Source organism: Schistosoma mansoni, chromosome 2 (assembly GCF_000237925.1).
Source record: "Schistosoma mansoni strain Puerto Rico chromosome 2, complete genome".
NCBI classification, from domain to species: domain Eukaryota; kingdom Metazoa; phylum Platyhelminthes; class Trematoda; order Strigeidida; family Schistosomatidae; genus Schistosoma; species Schistosoma mansoni.
In genome coordinates, this window is record NC_031496.1 from 10,441,594 (window position 1) to 10,464,799 (window position 23,206).

The 23,206-nt window shown below is 32.7% G+C and overlaps 1 protein-coding gene across 1 annotated transcript in view; it reads right to left on the minus strand.

Annotated features, from left to right (window-relative positions):
• Nucleotides 1-615: 615 nt before the first annotated feature.
• Smp_103570 (serine/threonine kinase) overlaps nucleotides 616-23,206 on the minus strand; it is a 64,891-nt gene continuing 42,300 nt past the window's right edge. The window contains exons 8-10 of the mRNA XM_018795638.1: nucleotides 10,895-11,011; nucleotides 7,137-7,439; nucleotides 616-2,943 (exon numbers count right to left, since the gene is read on the minus strand). Of these exons, the coding sequence (XP_018649931.1) occupies nucleotides 2,732-2,943; nucleotides 7,137-7,439; nucleotides 10,895-11,011 (632 nt within the window). The 3' untranslated portion in view covers nucleotides 616-2,731. The remainder of the gene's footprint in view (nucleotides 2,944-7,136; nucleotides 7,440-10,894; nucleotides 11,012-23,206) is intronic.

Consider the following 23,206-nt stretch of genomic DNA (forward strand, 5'->3'; position numbering starts at 1 on the left):
AAAAGCAGCCATTGCATGTGGCAGTTTGTTTGATTTCTGACGCATTTGACAATCAATTACTAACCAACAATCTGATGATCACGTTGTACTGATGTAAAAAATAATACACTATGATGAATGATTGACTTTTCCAACCATAACGACATAAGGAATAATATGTGGAGCTAAAAATTTAAAATCAAGAATAATTAGCACAAGATGTTTGTGATTTTTACGATTGATTATGTTTTTCTACGAAGTATAGACCAGTGTACTCGGTTTTCAATAAATACTAGTGATGCCATCCGATTACTCGAACCGAGGTGAATGGAGTGAGACTGAAACTTGTAATGGTTGAAAGTTGAACCCATTAACCAGTACTCCATTACTTCACTACATAACTTTAACTAGAATCCCGACGATAACTAGAAGTTACTCACAGGATTCTATTTGTGAATTAATGATAAGTTCTATATTAGTTTATCGTTTTGATTAGTTATTCTGCATAATTGATTCTGTGATGCAAGCTACTGAGAAAACCGATGAATTTATTATGATTTTATGAAAGATTATTTCTTCTCTGTTCACTCTTCTTTTCAATCAATTTCGTTCGCTTTGATTTCTTACACCAATTAAAAAAAAGAAACTGATTGACAGTAGTCATTTTTGCTAGGAGCAACTTATCGATTATTAGTCTTAGTACGGAAAAAGTCATGCTCGTACATTGAATCATAATATATCATGATTTAGATTCACTAAACAGAGATGACAATAAAATATGTTCTTCTGTTAAATTTCATCCTGATATGAAAAATAATGAATGTAAAAAATATCTTCATTATTACAATAGAGTTACAATTCTTTTATTCATCATCTGTTGTACACAGAACACTAAAAATGATGATAAATAGTAATGTCTATAGTAAGTGGGAATAATAATAATGAGAATCAATAATAACACAGATTCCAAGTAAATTGACAGAAAGACCGAAAAGATAGGTTAGAGGAACAAAACAGTATCACTTTTTGTGAATAAACAAAGAGAAGAATAAAAAAGAAAATTTATCCAAGAAAACGTAGTAGCTTGTTCCAAGATTCGTCGTAATCAACAAAGAAGGTTACCACACAATCACCATCCTTTTTGTGTGGGAATGACTGAAATATCGACTGGACAGATATATCTGTTACTCTGAGAGATGTGGTTGAACAATTATCAACCGATAATTAGTTAGTAGTCAAAATGATTTCTATGGTTTTACCACTCAACCTTTTGTTCTTTTAGAATAGATAGATCATCATCAACAACCGGTTGAATATTTCAATCGTAACAATAAAAAACAATTGATGCGCGCAAATTTCAAATGTTTTTTTTCTGTATAAACAGGACGAAAATCTCTGTTTCTGAGCATTATTTATAGAATATATTAATAATATAGTAAAAACTGATTTGACACGTCTACACCAATGATTTCCGATGTTGTGGTAATTAGCGGTCTATGGAGAACTTGAAAAAGAAGCAGAATATGAACTAGAAGTTTAGAGAGAGAGAAAGTTGTCTTTTTTGAGTGGTGTGATTATTAACTCTAAGAAAACATTGGAACTACCAAAAAGTGTAAAGAAAATTTAGTTTGTTCACTTCAATGGTATAAGTTGTTGAAGTACTATTATTTATAGTAGTAGTAGTAGACAAAAATATATACCTTTTGGTTTAAATGAATAATAATAATCTCTTTGTAGAAATAGTAAACTAATAGGTAATTACAGACAATAGATGGACTGAACACCAGATAAATATACAAACAGACATTAGTCAACTTAGTATTGAAATAACTAAGTCTGAATTAAAATTACAGTACCTTAATGTAGTTAATTAAAGCAAAAAAGCTAAGCAGTAGACGAAACATTAGAATTGGGCAGAACAAAACAGATCAGATAGGAACAGAAAAAAATTCTACAAGAACTAAAGGAAGAATATAAAGAAAGCAGTGACGCGAGAGTAACAACCTAAAAAAGGAGAAAGATAAATATGAAACAAGGCACATTTAATATGGCAGAATAAAAACTATAACTTGAACAAATATGGAACGTTATATGTTATTGTCCAAGGAATGCAATTCAGAAGAAACACGGGAATGTAGTATACACTGAAATGGTTACAAATTAACGATAATTAGTACTCCAAAAGATAATTTAGAATACAGGAGAATAACAAACAGAATTGAATGGAACAACAATCAACAACCAAAAGCTTTCATCTTAACAGTCCAATTACACTATACATATTGAAGAACAATATTTCTTACATTTTAAAGAATAATTCAATCCAGAAAAGAGAGAAGAAATACAAACATTCGTGTAAACAGAGGAAAAAAGGTAAGCAGAAAAAGAGAGGAGACAAAAGAAACAAATAAAAATGAGCCATAAAGATTGGACAACGAAAATGTTATGAAACACAATACAACAGAATGATGATTATATAATAAGGAGTTCATAGAAAGACAAAAGGTATCTTTTTTAAAGTGGTATACAGAATAACCAAACCCTTTTAAAACGACATTGATAATTTTAATTATACGAAAAGATCTTTCACAAAAATAACCAAAAGAAAAGAAACAAAACTGTGAGAAATATGAGTGATTAGGTACAAAGATGTAAAGATACGAAACACTAGTTATATGCATATATATACGTGACGAGGGGAACGGAGGTGGAAATAGGTGATACAATATGTAATCAATGAAGAATTAACTCATTATGTTGAAGAGTTATTCTTTATTCCAGTTAAATCGGACACCATACTACTTCTAGATGATAAGGCAGTTTGATGACGTTGAGATTTTTGTTGTTGATATAATTGACGATCTAATATTCGATCATTATTTGTCCAACCATCAAATGCTTTATAAGTATAATTTATAAAAGCTAAGTTTTTCTGATAACTTTTCATAGGATCTGTAACATTAGCTAAATACATTTAGAAAATAAATCAAGGAATTAAAAAAAAGAGAAAAAAAGGAGATTATTAACTTTAATAGTGAATACTTAAATATAATAATGGTAGTAATACTAATAATAGTAAGCAGAGATCTGCTTATAATGCTTGAGAATTAAGGTAATGTCAAGACAATACGTACAGCGTGCACATATGCCAATAAAAGACTGATCAATTGCAGTCCTAAACAACGATGCGAAGATTCAAACAACCAATATCAAAATGAATTAAAACTTCATCGTATTACACAAGCTAATGGGTGACTGGACTCAGTAGTTAGGTGGATAACGTGGTGTTTGGAAAAGTACTGGGGTTTGAGTCCCAGTGTGAACATCAACTATGTGATGTAGATACATCCATCTGATGAGTCCCGAATAGGACGAAATGTGTGTCCTGGATTTCACTACTAGCCACTATCCATCTTTGCTTACAATGCTTGTGACTTAAGACAATATCGAGACAGTCTATACAGAATGAACATATGCAGTCCAGAACATCAATGAAATGATTCAAACAACAAATACAAAAATGAATTAATGATGATATCAACTTATTGAACATTAATAATTAAATTTAATAAGTCAAAAAGATCTATCCATGAACACGAACAATATATACACTAGACGTAGAAGATAGAAGTATTTGCATCATTACTTATATCAAGGTAGTGAGTGGAACAAATTTAAATCTGATCAAATGACTGTACGATGAGATGAAGTTAATAAGATGTAAAGTGCACGTAACTGTGATGATAATGATGCTGAACAAGACTAAAACATTGAGAATAAACACGATAAATTATGGAGTATACCTAGTGAGGGAAAAACTAATCTACAATCATATCAGTATACATTTTTATATTTTCATTGTAGAATTAGAATATAAATTCCAAAATTATACAAATGTGAATAAATCTTTTAGAAATATTGCGCAAATTTACATTTCACTAACTATTAACTAATAGTATGGGGATTTGTGGAGACTGTAGTATTTTCATAGTTGAAACCAAGAGTCCATCTAAGCTAGATAACCATTGAAAACCTGAAAGCAATAGACGGTTGTCTCGTCCTAGTACGCCACTCCTCACCAACGTTTATCCACGGTTCCGTATGAGACTCGAACCCATAAAGTTCGGTCTCGTGCACGTACCTTTAACCTCTAAATTACTGAACCGTCATTCGATCATGTTAATATCTAACTTCAATCAATCCATGACATCGCGTAATCCCAATAGATTTTTAATTAATTCTACCGATATATTGAATAACTAGTAAATTGTATAAAACCCTTAGGACTATTTAACAAAATTGGTTCAAATTCACCACCATAGAAATTATATTTTGAACACATTTAACATTGTAATTGTAACGAAGAAAAAACAGGAGTTTCAGTGACTAACAAATATGTTGGGCATAATAATAATAATAAAACTAGGAGTTACCTTCTCTTAAATATACACACAAAAGAGGATAATCACTATCTTAATAAGATCGATCATAGGATACTAGACAATATTAGTCATATATATATAGAAATAGATGTGTTTTTCTAGTAAAAAGTGTCTTGTGTTAAACATGATATTTAAATGAGTCATACATTGTTATTTGAACAGTTTTATATGTATTTACATTTTAGGAAAAAGAACAACATTCATTGAAACAGAATACATTGAAATTTTTATATTGAGATCATGAATCGATTGGTGTTAGACCACCATTGAAAACCTGGAAGCACTGGACAGTCGTTTCGTCTTAGTGTGGGGCTCCTCAACAGTGCACATCCACTATCCCGCTCTCGGGCTTCGAATCCAGGACCTTCGGTCTCGCGCGCTAATGCTTAGTCTCTAGATCGGTGAGCCGGTATCCAACGGTGTTAGTGTCTAACTTCAACTAATCCACGATATTGCGGGATCATGGATGCGCACTGTTGAGGAGTCCCGTACTAGGACGAAACGACTGTCCAGTTCTTCCAGGTTTTCAATGGCGGTCTAACATCAATAGATTCATGATCTCAATCAAACACTTAACAATCTCCACAAACCCATACTGATACATCGAGACTGTTGATAAACCACACTCATAGGTGAATTATAAACTAATGCATAGAAAATAAATCAACCAGGATTAACATCTAACATTAAGGAAAGAGAAAAATATAATCATTTTTTGTAAGAGTAATAATTTTAAATTTTAATCTAATTTGATAGGAGGACAGTTATTTGAACCAATAATACAATTAGCGTAAACAATACTCGATCATAATCTTTACTACAAGTTAAATACATTTAAATGTAACGTTAGATCATGATATTTTGTACAGAATGACAAAGTTAACTTGTTATGGGGTGTAAACACTTACAGAAAAGCAAGTTCTGTTACAGTGCAATAAACAATCTAACACACATTGACAATTTCTTTATTTGGAGTGCACTTTGCACACATTTTGTTAAGTTCTAGGAACAACAACACCATTACAAACACATCAAAAACATATACACACGCTTAAGCTGATCATGTGGTTTTTGTGGACAGAAAAGGTAGAAATTTGAGCCACATGATGCATTAAATCCGTACAGCCATAATTTTAATTGTTTTCTTTATGTTATGTGCATAGATTTTAAGTGTTATTGATTTTGTGCTTATGTACAGCTTACAGTAAACTATGCGCATTTAACATTATTTAACGACAGACCACAGTTTATAGGTGATATAATCAGATTTAAGATAGATACTCTTGGAATAATCTATGAAATTTATTCATTAATATGACTAAAGAGCATTGTGATATTATAGCTCAAACAGTTCGTGGTGGAAACTCCAACTTTTATTCATAATCCTATTTCTTTTGAAACTCTAACTCATCATCCTAATCCCTCATAGTAGCCCTATTTAGACTCTATTAAGTGGTCGGAGTTTCTCAAGACCACATCAGTGGATAGGACATACATTGAGGGAATCATCAAACTGCATCACAAGGCAAGCACTAACTTGGAATCATGAAGGGAAAAGAAAAAGAGGAAGACCAAGGAATACATCGAGCCAGTAATCGGGAGCAGACTTCAAAAGAATGAATAACAACTGGAAATGATTGCTTAGGACAGAGTTGGATGGAGAACGCTGGTGGGTGGTCTAGGCTCCTTCATGAGGGGTAACAAGAATAAGAAACTAAGTAAAAAAGTATTTCCGTTGCGATAACAATATACTAATACGAAACTATAAGCGTTAAATCCTTTCATCCTTAACTTATATATATAGACGAAATTAATTGAAATTAGAAGAAATATAGAAATGAATGAATATTTTCTATATTTATATTTTAATTAATGAGACATTATCAATCATATTAAGAAACAGAATAATAATCTATTTTTGTAAATCCTTTTAATGTTCACGCGTACATTGATATTTATAATTTATATGATGGATTAATCTTATTAAGGAAATCATTCGAGACCAAGAAGCATTGAACAGATGTTTCAGCCTATTATGGAAATCCATGGCAGTGTTCATTAACGACTCTACCAAACACTCAACTCAGGATCTTCAGGTTACACACAAGGGTTTTACCTTTAGAACAATGCGTACTCATTACTAACTCCAACCAAATCGGGATATTGAGTAACCCAATTCCGATATCGTTGTCTATCAATGGCTGTTTAACTAAAGTCAATCCATGACATGAACTTTAAAATTCAACAATTTCCACAAACGACCTATACTATGAAATGAATTATTTATCTTAATTTTGCTAGGGAATTACATGTTTCTAGTGATTTTATGAAGACGTTATCATACGTTATGCGATTTCGACTTTTGGTGTATTGTCGAATCAAGTCAAAAGACATATATACATTTCTAAAGAGAAATCAAACTAATTCAAAGAACAAGGCGATCACTTCAGTTAGAGCATGTGTACAACATTTGATATTCAATGAGATTACTTGTTCCAAATTTTAATTATGATCAATTAGATGATTGAACAACCAGTCAGCCATGTTTCTACTATATAAATTTCTAAATTATATGAGATCTGTTGGCTATCTCAAGTGGTTGTAATATTTTTTTCATTAAAGCAAAACAGTATTGAATAGCATTGAAATTTGAAATGGCTCTTTATGTAGGTGGTAAGGATTCAACAAAACAAGAAACATACACACTCAACTTACGCCAACTTAAATCAGCATTGGGGAATTCGTCGAAGTTACTAGTATCATCAATTGAACGTATATTCACTGGAATCGCTGCAGGTCGTTCACGTATATGCTCCCAGTCAACTGCATGGAAAAATGGTTGTTTTCGTATATCTTCAATACTCGATAAACGTGTTTCTGCTCCACAACATAAAGATTGTATTAAGTTTCTTGAATGATTACTAATAGGCATTTCAGGTGGAAAAAATAATGCCTCTTTCCAATTCATAATTTTTTTATACGTTTCTTGTGGTGTAGCTGAGCAAAACGGTGGGTAACCTGTGAATGATAAGATGAAAATCTTACAGAAAAAGAATAAAATGACTTAATTGTTGTTGATTGTCTCTGTTAAAACTATCTCGGCATAAATATGTTATTAAAGTATTTGGAATTGACAAAAACAAACTGTTTTTCTAAAGAATAAAAACGGTAATAGGTAATCAATCAGTCGTATTGTTCATGAAACCCAGGGAACAAAATCATACTTCATTTCATCTGGTTATCTAGAATCCGAAAATCGATACAACGGGTAATATAATAATCACAGAAGGTTTGAGGAATTTACATAAATTGTCAGAATCCGTTTAGTCAAAATGACAGGTGAGTGAATAGATAATTTTAAGGTGAACAAAATAAAAATTGAGATCATGAACTGAACTAAGCTAGACCACCGTTGAGAACCTGGAAGCACTGGATGGCCAAGTCATCCTAGTATGGGACTCCTCAGCAATGAGCATCCACAACCACACGCACGAGATTCGAGTTCAAGATCTTCGATGAGGCGCGAGAACGCTTAACCTCTAGACCACTGAACCCCCAAATCTTGGTACTGTCGATGGTGTGTAGAGTCCACTCTCTCTATCGAAATGTATTCACATGCCCACGTGTATACATCCACCAATAGGTAAGTCGTACTCACAGCCTTCTCGTGGCATTACTGTTTGTTTACGAAATTTAGAGGACGAAAAGCAAATACCCAATGCTTTAACCAGGTTGGTGGATATGGAAGATCCACTTAGGGGAGTTGGAAAACCTTGATTCTAAATCAATGGTGCACATGAGCTCAAGTATCCTGGGGGAGAAAATGGAGTAAGAACCTATTGTTGGTCACCGACTACCATGGGACTGCATCTCCTAACGTTACTCCACTGCCTTGTGAATTAGACATTTAGGTTAAGGGTTCCGTGTGTGGTCCCTTAGGAAAACCACCTGCTTTGGTCTGGGCACCTGGGCAATGTCCAAGCCCCCACACAAACCAATGACAACTGCTACTGGAGTCATTGTTATTGTGTGGCACATATGTATTTGGTGCCCCCTTATACCAATGTTCATATGTTCAAATAAATCAATCAATAGAACACTGAGCGAGCGTTCAACGGTGTTAATGTCCAACTTCAACCAATCTATGATATTGCGCGACCATCCTCCATTATTTTTGATGAGTAATTGCCTCACACCTGAAACAGTTGAGCTCCATAGGTCACAACTTCTCACTAGAACTCCGAGAATTATCTCTGGAAGCTAGTCATTAGTGAGCACATAATAATTATTAGTATAGGGTTGTGGAGATCGTTCAGTTTTAATTGAGATCCAGTGCTTTCAGGTTTTCGATGGTGGTCTGATCAGCTCATTGATCTCAATTAAAACTCAACAATCACCACAACTTATACTGACAAATAGCAAGTAGTTAAGTGAAGAGAGAATAACAAAATTCTGAACTAATCTGTCACAAGTGAAACAGTTGTTTGTATTTCAAAGTATTATTATTATTATTGTCTCACATCATCTATATATCATACTTGTGAATTAACGCAAGCATTATCAAGTAGTATAAATGAATTATTTCAAGAAACTGAATACCCTTCAAAATAAAATAAGTCTTTAATGAAGGGGATTCATATATGATGGTATATGGTAAGATAGTTATTCAGTGAGCAGTAGTATCTGAATAATTATCTCTTATCACAGAATTATCTTGTTATCAATTCAAGCTTGTAAAGGATTTTGTAATATGATTTAATCTAATGACTATGATCAACTATGAATATAGTTTACATAGGAATTGAATGTTCAGGATTTTCGACTACAGCCGAATAATAAAAAAACCAATACACATGATCATCTCTTCAATACGATTTATGAAAAATAAACAACTATCGCATATCCCTATAGGTTATTGTTTTGCACTTTAAAAAGTCCATTTTAAAGCTAGCAATTAATAAGCCCATAGATTATTAAGCGATTTTGTGAACATTAATATTTAGTTATGACTTTATGTAGGGGGATAAGGTCATGACTACATTGTTTCGATGAATAACAAACGAAACTCAAGACAGCTATCATTTAATAAACACTAGGTCTATGGGTAATAGGAATCAATAAAAGGAAAATTAGTTTTCACACATCATCAAATGGAATGAATAAAACGAGAAGTCGACGTTATTTACAAATCAAGCAAGGCATAGTGATAATACTCTTTGTTCTAGTTAGTTAAGATAAACACAAACACACGCACATAAACACACTGTCTCTATGTCTAATTAAAGTTGTTTTTGTCAGTGCCTTTTTATTTCAAGTTGAAAATCATGCTGTTAAAGTTAATTATTGTCAAGGTAACATCAAATTTAATTAGGATTAAATTTAAATAAATATATACAAGTGTTTTTTTAAATTTTAATGTTAACTATACTCTTATACATCGTACCATAAAAACGGAATCCATAGAATTTTGACTATTTAAAAAAATAAATATATAATTGACAGAACAAACTTGTTTGTATCCCGAAGAGAATTGTGAATGGTAACTTTTGAGGACTATTTATGGACCAATATAATATGTATATTTCCTATTGTATAATTGTTAAGTAACTAACCTAATCGTATTCGTATTCCTCTTACCATCAGCTTTATTTTGACCTTTAAACTATTATTATACGATTCTTGAGTTATCGTCAGTTTATTGATTACTATTCACAGCCACGTTGGCTAAATATTGTACAAATGTTATTTTCTATTTTATGGTACGATGTGGTCTGTTTGGTTGGTATATAAACTCAGTATGTTTGTGAATAATGATTCATGTCACAGAGGCTGTTATTGGTGTTTTGGACTTAACTGGCTGGGCTAGGCAGATCGCAGGATCGATTAGCACTCTAGACTGCTTGTACGGGTTTCGTGTGTCACTGTTCCAATCGATAATTCGCTGCTCCTGATTAGCGGTCTTATCAAATCATACATTAACTAGGCATCCATTCGACCACAAGATATAACAAAACTATCCATAATTAATATGCTATTGTCGGCTTTTCCCAGTTCTCTAAGTATTCGGTTATTATACTGAAGGGAAAAGACAAAGGAATACATTGCGTTGGAAATCGGAGGCAGACATCAAAAGAATGAATAGCAACTGGTAACAAGTGGAAAGGATTGTCAAGGACAGAGTTTGATGGGAATACTGGCCAGAAGCCTATGCTCCTCCACGAGCAGTAACATGTGTAAGTAAGTAATTAGTAAGAGGTTAACGGAGACTGTTCAGTATGATCGATCTTCAATAGTATGACCAATCATGACTCCGAAATACATTGAATTTGAAATATTTTAAGTCTTATGACATTAACTTGAATTCGTTAGTTCACCCTAGAAATTGAAACTTTACGTAAAGCGTCGTGAATAAAAATAATACTTATCAATGTACACAACAATAATTGAAGCACAAATCAAAACTGTTTAATTACCTATAAGCATTTCATACATAATAACACCAAGTGACCACCAATCACAAGAATTTGTATAACCATGATGTTGAAATACTTCGGGTGCAATGTAATCCGGTGTTCCAACAGTAGAATAAGCCTATAGTCACATAACAGAGCCAAAAAAAGACAACAGATGATACAACTGTAGTTCACGTAAGAAAAAAAACGTAACACTCTGGACTAATTTACCTTAAAATTGAGTGGATTCAGTAGAGTAATTCACATTACTTATCCAGACCGTATATAACAACAACTACTGATGTGTCCTCTACTGGGCTACGGTAGAATACGGCACACAACCATGGGCACTCGGACATGTAGAACCCCAAAGTTGCAAACCAAAAGATGTAAGAATACATGAGAAATGATTATTGGGTAAGAATCAAAAATAGACAGAAAAACGGGTATTCATAGTCATAGTATTAACTATACCATCATTATAATTAAGTCAGTCTGCAAGAAGACAAGTTATGAAATTGTCCAATCGTAGCATGCTACATTGATTGGATGGGATCTCTTGGATTCCTTTACAACCTCTGAAGACTTTGTCGTACTTTTTGAGACCATCTCAACAACTACCACGCCAAAGTTAATCTAGCTTTGGCGAAAAGCTCCATTGATGATAGTGTAATCATACTAACTATTATTGGGCTAGTGAAGAATATCACGAAAACGATAAGATTAAAATCAATCAATCAAAAAAATGAACAGAATTCAACTGACTGATTTCGTGACTGTAAAATATTTTAATCAAATTAATTGATCAGCCAAAATAATCCAGAAAGATAAAAACAGTTTTGATGCAACAATAACAAACGAAAAAATATCTAAAAGGAAAGATATGTAACTGGTTATAAGTGAAAGACTGAAGGATAGATTTTAGATGTTAGAAATTTATTTTATCCCTTATACTTTCCAGTCACATTGAAAACAATGACTAGAATGTAGACGTATTAAAACAATCAGGTGTAAAACATGTTTATCTTTTGAAGGAACTAGCAAAATTTTTCAGTTTAATATCAAGTATAAAACCAACATTTTTCCTGAAAACTATTCAATATACAAATTAATACACCATAATAATATTTGGTAACTCCGCCTGTTGCTCCTCCGGGGGCTAGTGCCGGTCCCAAGCCCTGGTAAATGAGGAGAGTTGGGCATGCGGTTAGCGACCCCATCCCGTAGAAAACCAACTCGTTAAAAAAACGCTAACCAGAAAAAATATTCAAACAATTTAAACTCTGCCCTGGGAGTAGAAGGAATAATTATGACGTCTCATGATGAAACTCGAGTTCTTTCGGAAGTCATGAGGCTGATGCACCTTCTAACAACCAGAGCAACAATTTTTATTAGTAGGCCCACGATAGAGCGGGTTGGAGAATGCTGGTCGCCGGCCTATGCTGCATTGGAAGTAACAGGCGTAAGTAAGTAATAATATTTAGTACAGAGTATTTTTTATGTCTTGTTATTGGGGTTCAGTGAAGCCAACGATATCACGGGTGTAGGAACGAAAACGATTGAGCTTCACCAATACGATCGATTCTTTTCGGAACTGACAACAGTCAATTATGCTCAATACACCAAAGCCCGACGGCTAGGACAAGAAGATGGAATTGCAGGTAACTTGATATTTGTGGTAGAACAAGCAACTTAAACAAAATCGGTACAAAAGTTGTTACTATAGCAGCAGGATATCACCTTCGAGCCTGTACCAGTTTAGCGAACTAAAAAAAAACATGACAACCAATCAGAGGGCAAAAGTCATGCAGAGAACCGAATTGGTAGAAAGTATGCGGGCGGTTATCGTTCCAAAAGTGATCCTAGACCTTCCAATAAAATCTGACTATTCATATAACCGCCTTAGCAGTATTTGAACAATGTAATTATTAAAATTAACAACATTAAAAATAATAATTACATGTATATGTATATGAAACACTTAATTTTAAAGTTTATTTATATTAAAACACATATGTAGTTCTAAATTTATCAATATTTGCATACACCTCACTGACAAGTGTCAACTACGTATATATATATATATATATATATATATATATATATATATATTCATAACAATGCACCATTGTCCTTTTATCAAATCGTTTACGTTTTATCAAATGCAGACTTATTTACAAATGTGATAATAAGAATTCGTTTTCTATCAACAATATTACTGTCGATTACATAATCCACGAATTAAAGAAAAGAATGGTGAAATGACTTTTGTGGAGAATTTAGTATTTTCATAGTTGAAATGATGAGTCAATTGAAGCTAGATCACCATGGAAGCACTGGACGGTCATTTCTTCTTATTGTGGGACTCCTCAGCAGTGCGCATCCACGATCCCGCCTCGTGAGATTCGAACCCAGGACCTACCAGTCTCGCGCCGGAGCACTTAACCGATGGACCACTGAGCCGCGGGATCGTGGATGCACACTGCTGAGGAGTTCCACAATAAGAAGAAATGGCCGTCCAGTGCTTCCAGGTTTTCCATGGTGGTCTAGCTTCAATTGACTCATGATTTCAACTATGAAATCACTTTTAACGTTATCATTAAGAAAGTAAATAGAGATTAATAGTAATGATGTTAATCTATTTATAGGATAAAATCTGACTAAAATTGTTCGTAACATTTATATGCACAGCTGCGGTACACATTAACGTTTATTGGGTACATTATGAAATTTTATAAAGCGATACATTTATCAAGTACACGACCAAACATTAACATTTCACAATAGAAGTATATGATGTGATTATGAGACCTTGTTATCAAACAGCTGAATGTCTAATGCCTTAATGACTAAGCAAATATATATACATATATAGAAATATAAGATAGATTTTAGCTATTATCCAGAAACCAGTTTTTTAAGAAATATAAATGACCGAAAAAAAAATTATTTAAATTTTGTACAAAGATAGGGTACACTGACTTTATTCTTATTTGAATGAATAGAATAAAAGACAAGACGAAAAATTCATTGTACTAAATATCTAGTCACAGAATAGAAAGATGAACATGTCCAAATCCCAACAAACTGTTCGGGTCGATTACATCATCATAAACAATCATGACCTGAATATATACACAAGATTACAACACTATTATTTAATGATCCAAAAGTATTAGATCGAATAGCTTTTAAAATATAAACCTTAAAGGTGAATAAATGACAAAATTACTACTGAATAGAATACACGTCAATAGTTTATTTGGTTATATATTAAAATTAATATAACTGTATAATCTGTATGTATGGAACAGTGTACACAATAAATCGTACAATGTAAATATGATTGAAGGAATTATTCATGAACAACAGTTAGGTTATATAAAGAAGGTTTATAGGACAGGGCTTAATTATATAACAACAGATAATTGAAAAACTAACGCTTTAACACCAATTAATCACTATTATCTATGATATCAGTAATTAAGACATAATCATTTATATATATACTTAAAATCAGGAGTCAATTGAAGTTAGACCACCATAGAAAACCTGGAAGCACTGGACGGCTGTTTCGTCCTATTATGGGACTCCTCAGCAGTGCGCATCCACGATCCCGCCTCGCGAGATTCAAACCCAGGACCTACCAGTCTCGCGCCAGAGTACTTGACCGATAGACCACATAATCATCTTATTAATATTTTCATAACTCTTAATAAAAATGAAATATATCTAGCATATTTTGAGTGGAGTAGTGACTCAATGGTCTGAATCCCACACCAAGCCGTTTTACTTTGGAAAACCGAGTAGTACTGTAGTAATCGAGGACTTGATGAAAGTATTCAAATTATTGCTTAGTGCAAAATTACAGAGTGCTTTCCTAAAATATTAAAAGCTATACATTAAATACATTATTTCCACACCTTCCTTCAGTCGTCCTTAACATGATTCATGGTTCTTTTAATTTTAATTTTATTACAATTGCTCTCTGTTTCTCTTCAATTTCTCTTCAATAGAATCTTCTGCTGGCAGGTATTCCACTTCCGATTAGTGTTATATACTACTTATAGCATACACCTCAGTACTGTTAGCGTTCATATATAAAGTATGGCTCGATAACACGTACACAAACCTTTAACTGATAGTTAGTTAACAATAATAATATCATATTTTAATATGGCTATTGTTAATAGCCTATAATTAAACACTAGAAAATCAGCAAAAAATGATTTGCTCTATTTCACAAAATTTTAACTAGTTGATAGCCTGTTGACCTTCGACAGACAACTATCAGACAATTTTAACTAAACGCAACCAAAATTTGCACAAAACTCAAAAATTAAGAGTCTACAAGTGGGAACTTTAAGTCTATCAGTAGTATAACGGTTAGTTAATAACAACATAAACACTATTGTGATATATTTTAGCAATAATCTTACGACAAAAAATCATAAAAACTATTCAATGAAAAGTATTTTATTAATTAACATCGCTGGTGCCTTACCAATCACTTAAATCTATGCATAAAGATATAGTATCAAGGTGGATGGTGTAATTATGTATTCTAGAACCATATTACCATAAGTTGACATATTCTCTAAAAATCTAAATATAACTGTGATCACGTTATCTGAAATAATAAAAAAAACAGTTTCTGATCAGTTACTATGTTGATTTTGATTTTAAGGTTAACAAACACACAACATTACGATTTGTGCAAGGAGATGGATTTCGTCACATATGAAATCATCTGAACAGTGAATGAAAATATAGGAATATTGTAATAGTTACCCATAGTGTAGTGATAAAACAAGTCAATGGTATATTGATTATGAATATACAATACATTTTATATGAAGAGTTTTTTACATTATTTGATGTTAAAATGACAATTTTGTTCACACAAATGCATTAATGCATTAATGCTTAATCCTACTGCTCTGAATAGAAAAGGCCTCACTATGCATCTGACTTGGAGTATCTGTCTGATATTATTCACATTTCACACTATTATCGTACATATAAATTAAACTCTATCCTTTCTCACCATAGAGGTCACATTTTACCATCCCTGACCTTGAACACATACACATACAAATTTACATACATGTCTCTTATAAATCACCTTGACCGAAATGACATGACATCGATTTATTCAGACCTGTTTTTTGATTGATCTCACATAATATTTTGTGTTGTTCCTTTGTACTATTTAAACTTGGATTAATTTTGATTTGGTTATTTATTCTCTGAAGAAGTGGCTTACACTGTCACGAAACGTCATAAAATCTAATTTTTCTACTCATTGGGATAATACAAATATATTATTTTATTTATAACAATCTACCCAATGCTCAATTTATTCGAAATTATCAGGCCAAGCCTTGGTTATGATACCTACGACTGGTATATTTGTCCTGTATTCACTAGTCTGTTGAAAATAATTTCATTTGAAAAACATTCCTATGAATTTTCTGGAAGCGTTTTGTACGCTTGTCACAACCATTTTTTCTACTTCCACCGTGACCAGTCAAAGTTATTTATATGATAGCCCACGTGCAAAGAGATAAGCGATAACTTTATGTTATTTACCCAATGACTGGGGTGATGAATAGTAATAGTGCCGATGGTATTTATTGCATTCATTAGGAAATACATATATGTATTCTATGCTTTTCATGTAAAGAATATAATATTTCATGCAAGACAATTGGTAACGATTTCACTAATCTCTATTACTGTGAGAATATAAAACATATTAAGTTTAATATTTTCGACTCATGGTCTAAGGAGAAGTTCATCACCTTTATTTACTGAAATGGTTAGGATGTGTTGTGTGTATTTAACCACCGTCTACCTCGATGAGAGACGTTATCTAATGTAATAATAAGTTGAAAGGATAGTGAGAGGTGATCAATCTAAAGCTTAGATTCAGTCCGCAAAGTTAATGACAGCTAGTCTGAGCTACGTTTGTAGATGCAAACAACCTAGTTAGAGTACGCAAATAAACCGCAGTCATTGGCTCGAGAAGTTGACTTACAACACGGATAATAATCGGTTGGAATGGAACAAATGAATTTACTTCTTGTTTTATTCCAGATCTTGAGTTTTATTATTCCTTCAATACACATGTTTGCATTCGGTCTTTTCGAATCATATTCGCAATATTCAGTATTCCACAATATCATAGCTTCTACATCATTTCGATTCCTTTGACATTCATCTTGTTATATTCACCTCGTGGTAACGTAGTATGGTAAACTTGGACGAACGCATTTACATACTACGCTGTACGTAGATTATGACTGCGTGACCGATTGTGCACAGAACAATGAAGATTGCTCTGTGGCTAGATTCGTCAATACACTCATTTCGATAGAGAAAATGACCTAAACATTGAGTATGAACCAGTTGTCGACATAATTCATTCAAAAGACTAATATTTGAACGGAGAATACTCTTTTTGATAAATTCTCTTCAGGTTCTACAATTATATATCCCAATTAATAGTCCGAAAAAATGGCTAGGTACATAGTTTAAAGCATGTAAATTTAGGATTGTCAAACCAAATAGAATAAAATTGTTAATGTTGATATGACTCATACAGAATGTTAACTTGAATCTATGGGTCAGATAGGGTGAGAGAGATATGATAGTGCAATTACAATTCAATCAAGTGGACGACTAAATTGTGTAAAAAATTAGTAAGGCGGGATCAATACGAAGTTTTATTTATTTATTTGAACACATAAATATTGGTACAAAGGAGCACCAGATATATATGCGCCGCACAAATCTCATTTGATTTGTGTAAGGGCTGCGATACTACCCGGGTGCCCAAACTGAGGCAGGTGGTTTTCTTAGGGGACCACATCCGGAGCCTTTGACATAAAGGAAAACAAGCAACACTTTTTACAAGTTTCATACAATTAGTTCCCTTTATGAATTTAAATAGTGTTATCAGGTTGTCTATTACTATTTGGTTTAATATTTGATTCATTTTATATTGTAATTCTTCTACAGATATAAATTTAAAACGTTTCAATTTGTGTTCTACTGATCAGAATAGTAGACAATAAGTTTGATTTTGATTCTTTCTTTTTCAAAATAAGTAAAGAAGCAACTGGGTAAATCCTTATGTTTGATTTTTGATATTAAAAAAAGTGGTAAACACTAATATTGCGGTAACTTAACAACAGAAACGTAAACTAAGAACAAAATTCTGTATTAGTGAAAAAGCTCAGTAATCAAGTGAATTTATGTACACGCAAAGTAACTGACTAACTAACTAACAAATTAATCAACAAACCATCTGTTCATATACACTTATCGATGATATTGAGAAGAGACGAAATATTTTGACGGTGTTGGAGACGGATGGTAGAAAGTTAGGGGTGACCAAACCGAAACATGGCATCAGTCCACAAATTCATTAGCTTCTGGTCTGAGCCATGTTGGTAGATGCAGACTACTTGGTTGGGGTCTGAGCGACTGTCGTAACCAATGGTTGGAGACTCTGGGTGACATGGCTTAGAGTCGATCACAGTGGTGTAGGTGTATACACTCTTTGTCATCCCTTAGACTGTTAGATTAAAACTACTCTGTACACTTCTTTCTACGGATTAATTCTTTCTTCCTGTATCATATTCTTATATGCAATCTTTCTTTTATATATTACTACCATTGAAGTAACTACTTCTATGCATTTGGTGTTCATCTTGTTGTGCTCATGAGGTATGGAAACTTGGATCGATGTATATAAATCCCTGGTCCTACGTTATAGATGACTGATTGATGTATGTATATAATACAAAATTAATGATTTGATAAGTATGATTTAGGTATTTGAGTAAATTAATGATTAACTACCGATTACCACGACGTGCTATGCTGACTAGTGTAGGGGATGGTTGGAAGAAAGTTAGGGGTAGCCAAACCAAAACGTGGCATCAGTGCTTGGAGTCACTAACTTCTAGTCTGAGCCATGTTGGTAGATGCAGACTACCTGGTTGGGGTCCGCGTGACTACCGTAACCAATGGTTGGAGACTCTAGGTGACATGGTTCAGAATCGATCACAATGGCGTAGGTGTATACACTCTTTATCTTCCCTTAAACCTTGAGATTAAAATTGCTTCATAACTTTCTTCCTTCCTATACTATATCCTTATATACAACCTATCTTTTATATACTACTACCACTAAATTAACTACTTCTATGAATCCGGTGTTCATCTTGTTGTGCTAACGAGGCATGGCAACTTGGACCGATGCATAAATGTGCCTGGTCCTACGTTGTAGCTAACTGACTGACTGAATGTGAAAATATCTACTAGTCAATTGAGTAATAAGCTTCTACAACACTTAGATTAAAATATCAAACAAATACTATGATAGACCATCTATGACATCATAAAAATTCAAGTAATTCAATCTTTTTTTCACTGACTACTGATTCTATCAGAAAACGTACTAAAATATTATATGAGTCGAAAAAACAATAACACAACAAATAAATAATAATGAATAAACATCTGATTTAGCTCGTTAGATCAAACGCTTTGAATTCCGCACTCTTCTAGCGCAATGCAAGCATTTAGTTAACATTACTTTTCATATAGTGAACACAAAACCAATTTACTAAGTCACGACAATCAATTTAATATATTCAACTGAATTAATTCTATTAATTTTGGAAAATCAGTAGGCAAAACATATATACACTTAAAGAAATGAAAATAGTACATTATAGACAAGAACATTATAGTTATGACTTAGAACATGGAGAAACTTCTAGGCCCCCCCCTCATAGCTGACTACTATTGTTTAGTTCATTTGAGATTGTTTACATTCACCATTTTATTGAACAATGCCAAAATGTTTTTCGTTAAATCTGCTATTCTTAATTGAAGTTATTTTCTACATTTTTTTTAAGGTTAATGATAATAATATGAAGAAGAACTATAGACATTTTTACTAATTGCAATAACCCATTTATATAATTCTACAATTTATTCATTTCATCGGTTAGCAATAGAATGTCAACGAATCAGTTAGTTTCATATCAGATTAAAATCAAGAATTTTATAGAATGAGAATATAATTAGAAATAAACATTTTACAGCAGGAGCAGGATATTAATACTACTAATCATGATAAAAGTTATAGCCACATTTATTGCAATACATCATTTCAAGTGATCAAAACTCCACTTTTTTGATTGGGAAACTTGACCTAGAAATTTAGTGACGGACAAAATAATATAAGTAATATGTTTTGAGTTTAATCGCACACAAGTGTACACGTAGTAAGACAGTCTAATACAGCCAGTCAACAAAAGTTAGTTATCCAAGTATTGGATTGATTAGAAGTGATCACACGAGGAGCAGAACACCACAGCTCCGTCAAAACAAAACCCAGCGGTTCACAAATTCAGCCTATTTATGGCGCAGATACACTGAAACTCGATGTTGTAGATTAGTTACTGTCCGAATCAGTTAGCACCACAGATAATGCATTCACGTATATTGTTGACCTATGATCGTTTTTTTAGCAGTTTAAAAAGTATTACTGGGATGATATTTCCCTTCTTTTTATTGCAAACACATTATTAAGTGCCGATAGTTGATAAAAAAAACCCATTGGCAAACACAACAAAATATAGTCACCTATGTTTTCAATATCGCTTGTTTTGCGTTCACATTTGCTTTTGCAAATCATCTTAGTTTATCTTCAAAATTTGAAAGGAAAAAAATTTCAAAAAGCTTTTCATTCTACATCAATATTGGTGGGTTTTTATTTGGTCATACATAATTTATACTGTTGAAAAATTAATTTTATTTAAAAATCCTTTATTCATTATTTAAGCTTTTTGTCAACATACAGGAGTATCCATGCATTCTTTCCTTAAAAAAGATATTCACGAATTCTTGATAACCTCTAGTGACTAAATTCTGTCTTAGTTTTATTCACTAATTCTACGGTTAAAAGGAGATAACAATGAATCAAGAAAATAACAATCATTTTTTATAATTTAATAACTGTCTACAGTTAATTTAGATGCAAAAATCGATATCTGATCAAGTGTTACTTTATAAACTGATGCCTCATTTAAACATGTCTATTGAGAATAGAAATCATTGATTTGTAAGGTAAAACTATCGAATAAATTACGATCACTTCTTACCATCAGAATGTTACAAGTAGTTTTGCGACAAAACTATAATAGTTGAAATCATGAGTCAATTGAAGCTAGACCACCATGGAAAACCTGGAAGTACTAGTGACTGACTTCAAGAGATATTTCCTTGAGTTCTAGTGGGAAGCAGAAAACTATAATAAATCATCATTGTTTGCTCACTAAGCTCGGATTCTGAACAATAAAAAAACATTTCAAGCTTAGTTCGTTAGTAATAAATATATTTTTGTCATATACCAAAGAGTAGAAAAACTGTATTTCTGACGTTTCGTGACTTAATGAAAGCCACTTCTTCAGAGTAAATTAATAACAGATTAAATTAACACAAGTTTAGTTCATTAGAATTTATATAGCGGATAACAGTTGAAACTCTCTGTCATGACTAAGTAACGATATTTAAAGCTGATAGAGTGTGAAGTTAAGATACTTAGATCAGGCTTTTAAGATAAATACAAAAAAAGTTCAATTTTGGCCAAATTTGTAGGAAATATAATCCAGCTTTTGATAACATGTATAGTAATTAATGTAAAACAAACTACATATCTAGTCAGTCGGTGGGGTTTGACTTAGGCTATATCATGTAAGTAAGTACAATTAATAAGAATTTTGTAAATTATTTATATCATTGAATGAAAAGCCCTTTTAAAGTATATATATTTATATATGACCTGAAATAGCGTGATCATTAGTCGGACCACTTTATTTTCACACGTAAAACATGTGACAATTATCAAAATTACAATCAAGCAATCAATAAAGTACATACTTAGATTAAACAACAAAGATATGTTGAGAATTCAAAATGTTTACCACCCAGTAAAAGCTACATTCAAGTTATCTACGATTTATGTGAATTCATTAGTTTAAAGCTTTGTTTCGATAGATTTTCGTTTAGGAAAATTTGAGTGAATCTTCAGACTGTTATATTGTGAGACTTTAACACTGTATTTTCAACTTAATTCAGGTTTATTGAATGCAATATAGATGAGTTAATGAATAAGAGTGATATAACAATGCAATAAAATTAGACCAACAGATGAAGTTGAACCCTAAACAACAGCACATCATCTAATATTATTACTTCTTAACAACACAAAATGATTCAAAGTAGAAATTTACGAAAGAACAGTATTTGTTGAACAATAATAGCTCAAACATAAGCACACAAAAATCTAAAATTCAAACATCTGTAGGATGAAATATGTGCAGTGCCCAAAGAATTCTTAGCCAAGGTAATGACAGCTGACAGTCAATGGTACTGTCCAATGTCTAAATTCAACTAATTCACAGTATAGTGCAGCAATCTTTCAATGCCGGTGGTAGTTTACATACCCTATAGTTAAACTACGCTTTATGATGTTATGGGATAGTTCAATCCGTAAATGCACTTGGATGGAACGTAAGATGTACTATGGTTACGGTAATTCATTTTTCATTTTTGAAAAAACAACCCTAGGAGTGAATATATACAAACGAGTTTATATTATATTGGAAGAACAAAACACATTTGTTAGAAATTTCAGCATATAAATCACACATGAAGAAGCCCTACAGAAGTGAACACAATGTAAATAAATGTCTACAAATAATCGATTTCCATAGTTGAGATCACGAGTCGATTTAATCCAGAAAAACATTAAAAACCTAGAAGCATTAGATGGTCGTTTCGTCCTGGGATGAGACCCACCAGCAGTACGCACCCACGATGTCGCACGCTGGAATCGAACCCAGAACCTTCAGTCTCGCGCGCAAACCCTTAATCTATAGGTCATTGTGTCGGCATCCCATGGTGTTAATGTATAACTTCAATCGACCCAGGATCTTGCGCAACCATTCTTTATTGTCTTCAATGAGTAACTGTTAATCCTTTGGTGTTTCTAATAGTGGTCTAGCTTAGATGGATTCGTGAATTCAACTGTAAAATCACTACAATCTCTTGAAATCCCCATGCTGAAAATAACTTATTCACAAGCGATCATATAGAAGTAAATAGGCGGATGTGTGATAAGGTGGAAGGAGTAGACTTTGTTTTTCGCGCAGACAATAAGAAAAAACAGATTCCGTGAACAAAGTAATAACCCAAAAAAAATATTTCACTCAATTCAAATTCAAAATCATTAATCACTTATGACCGAAA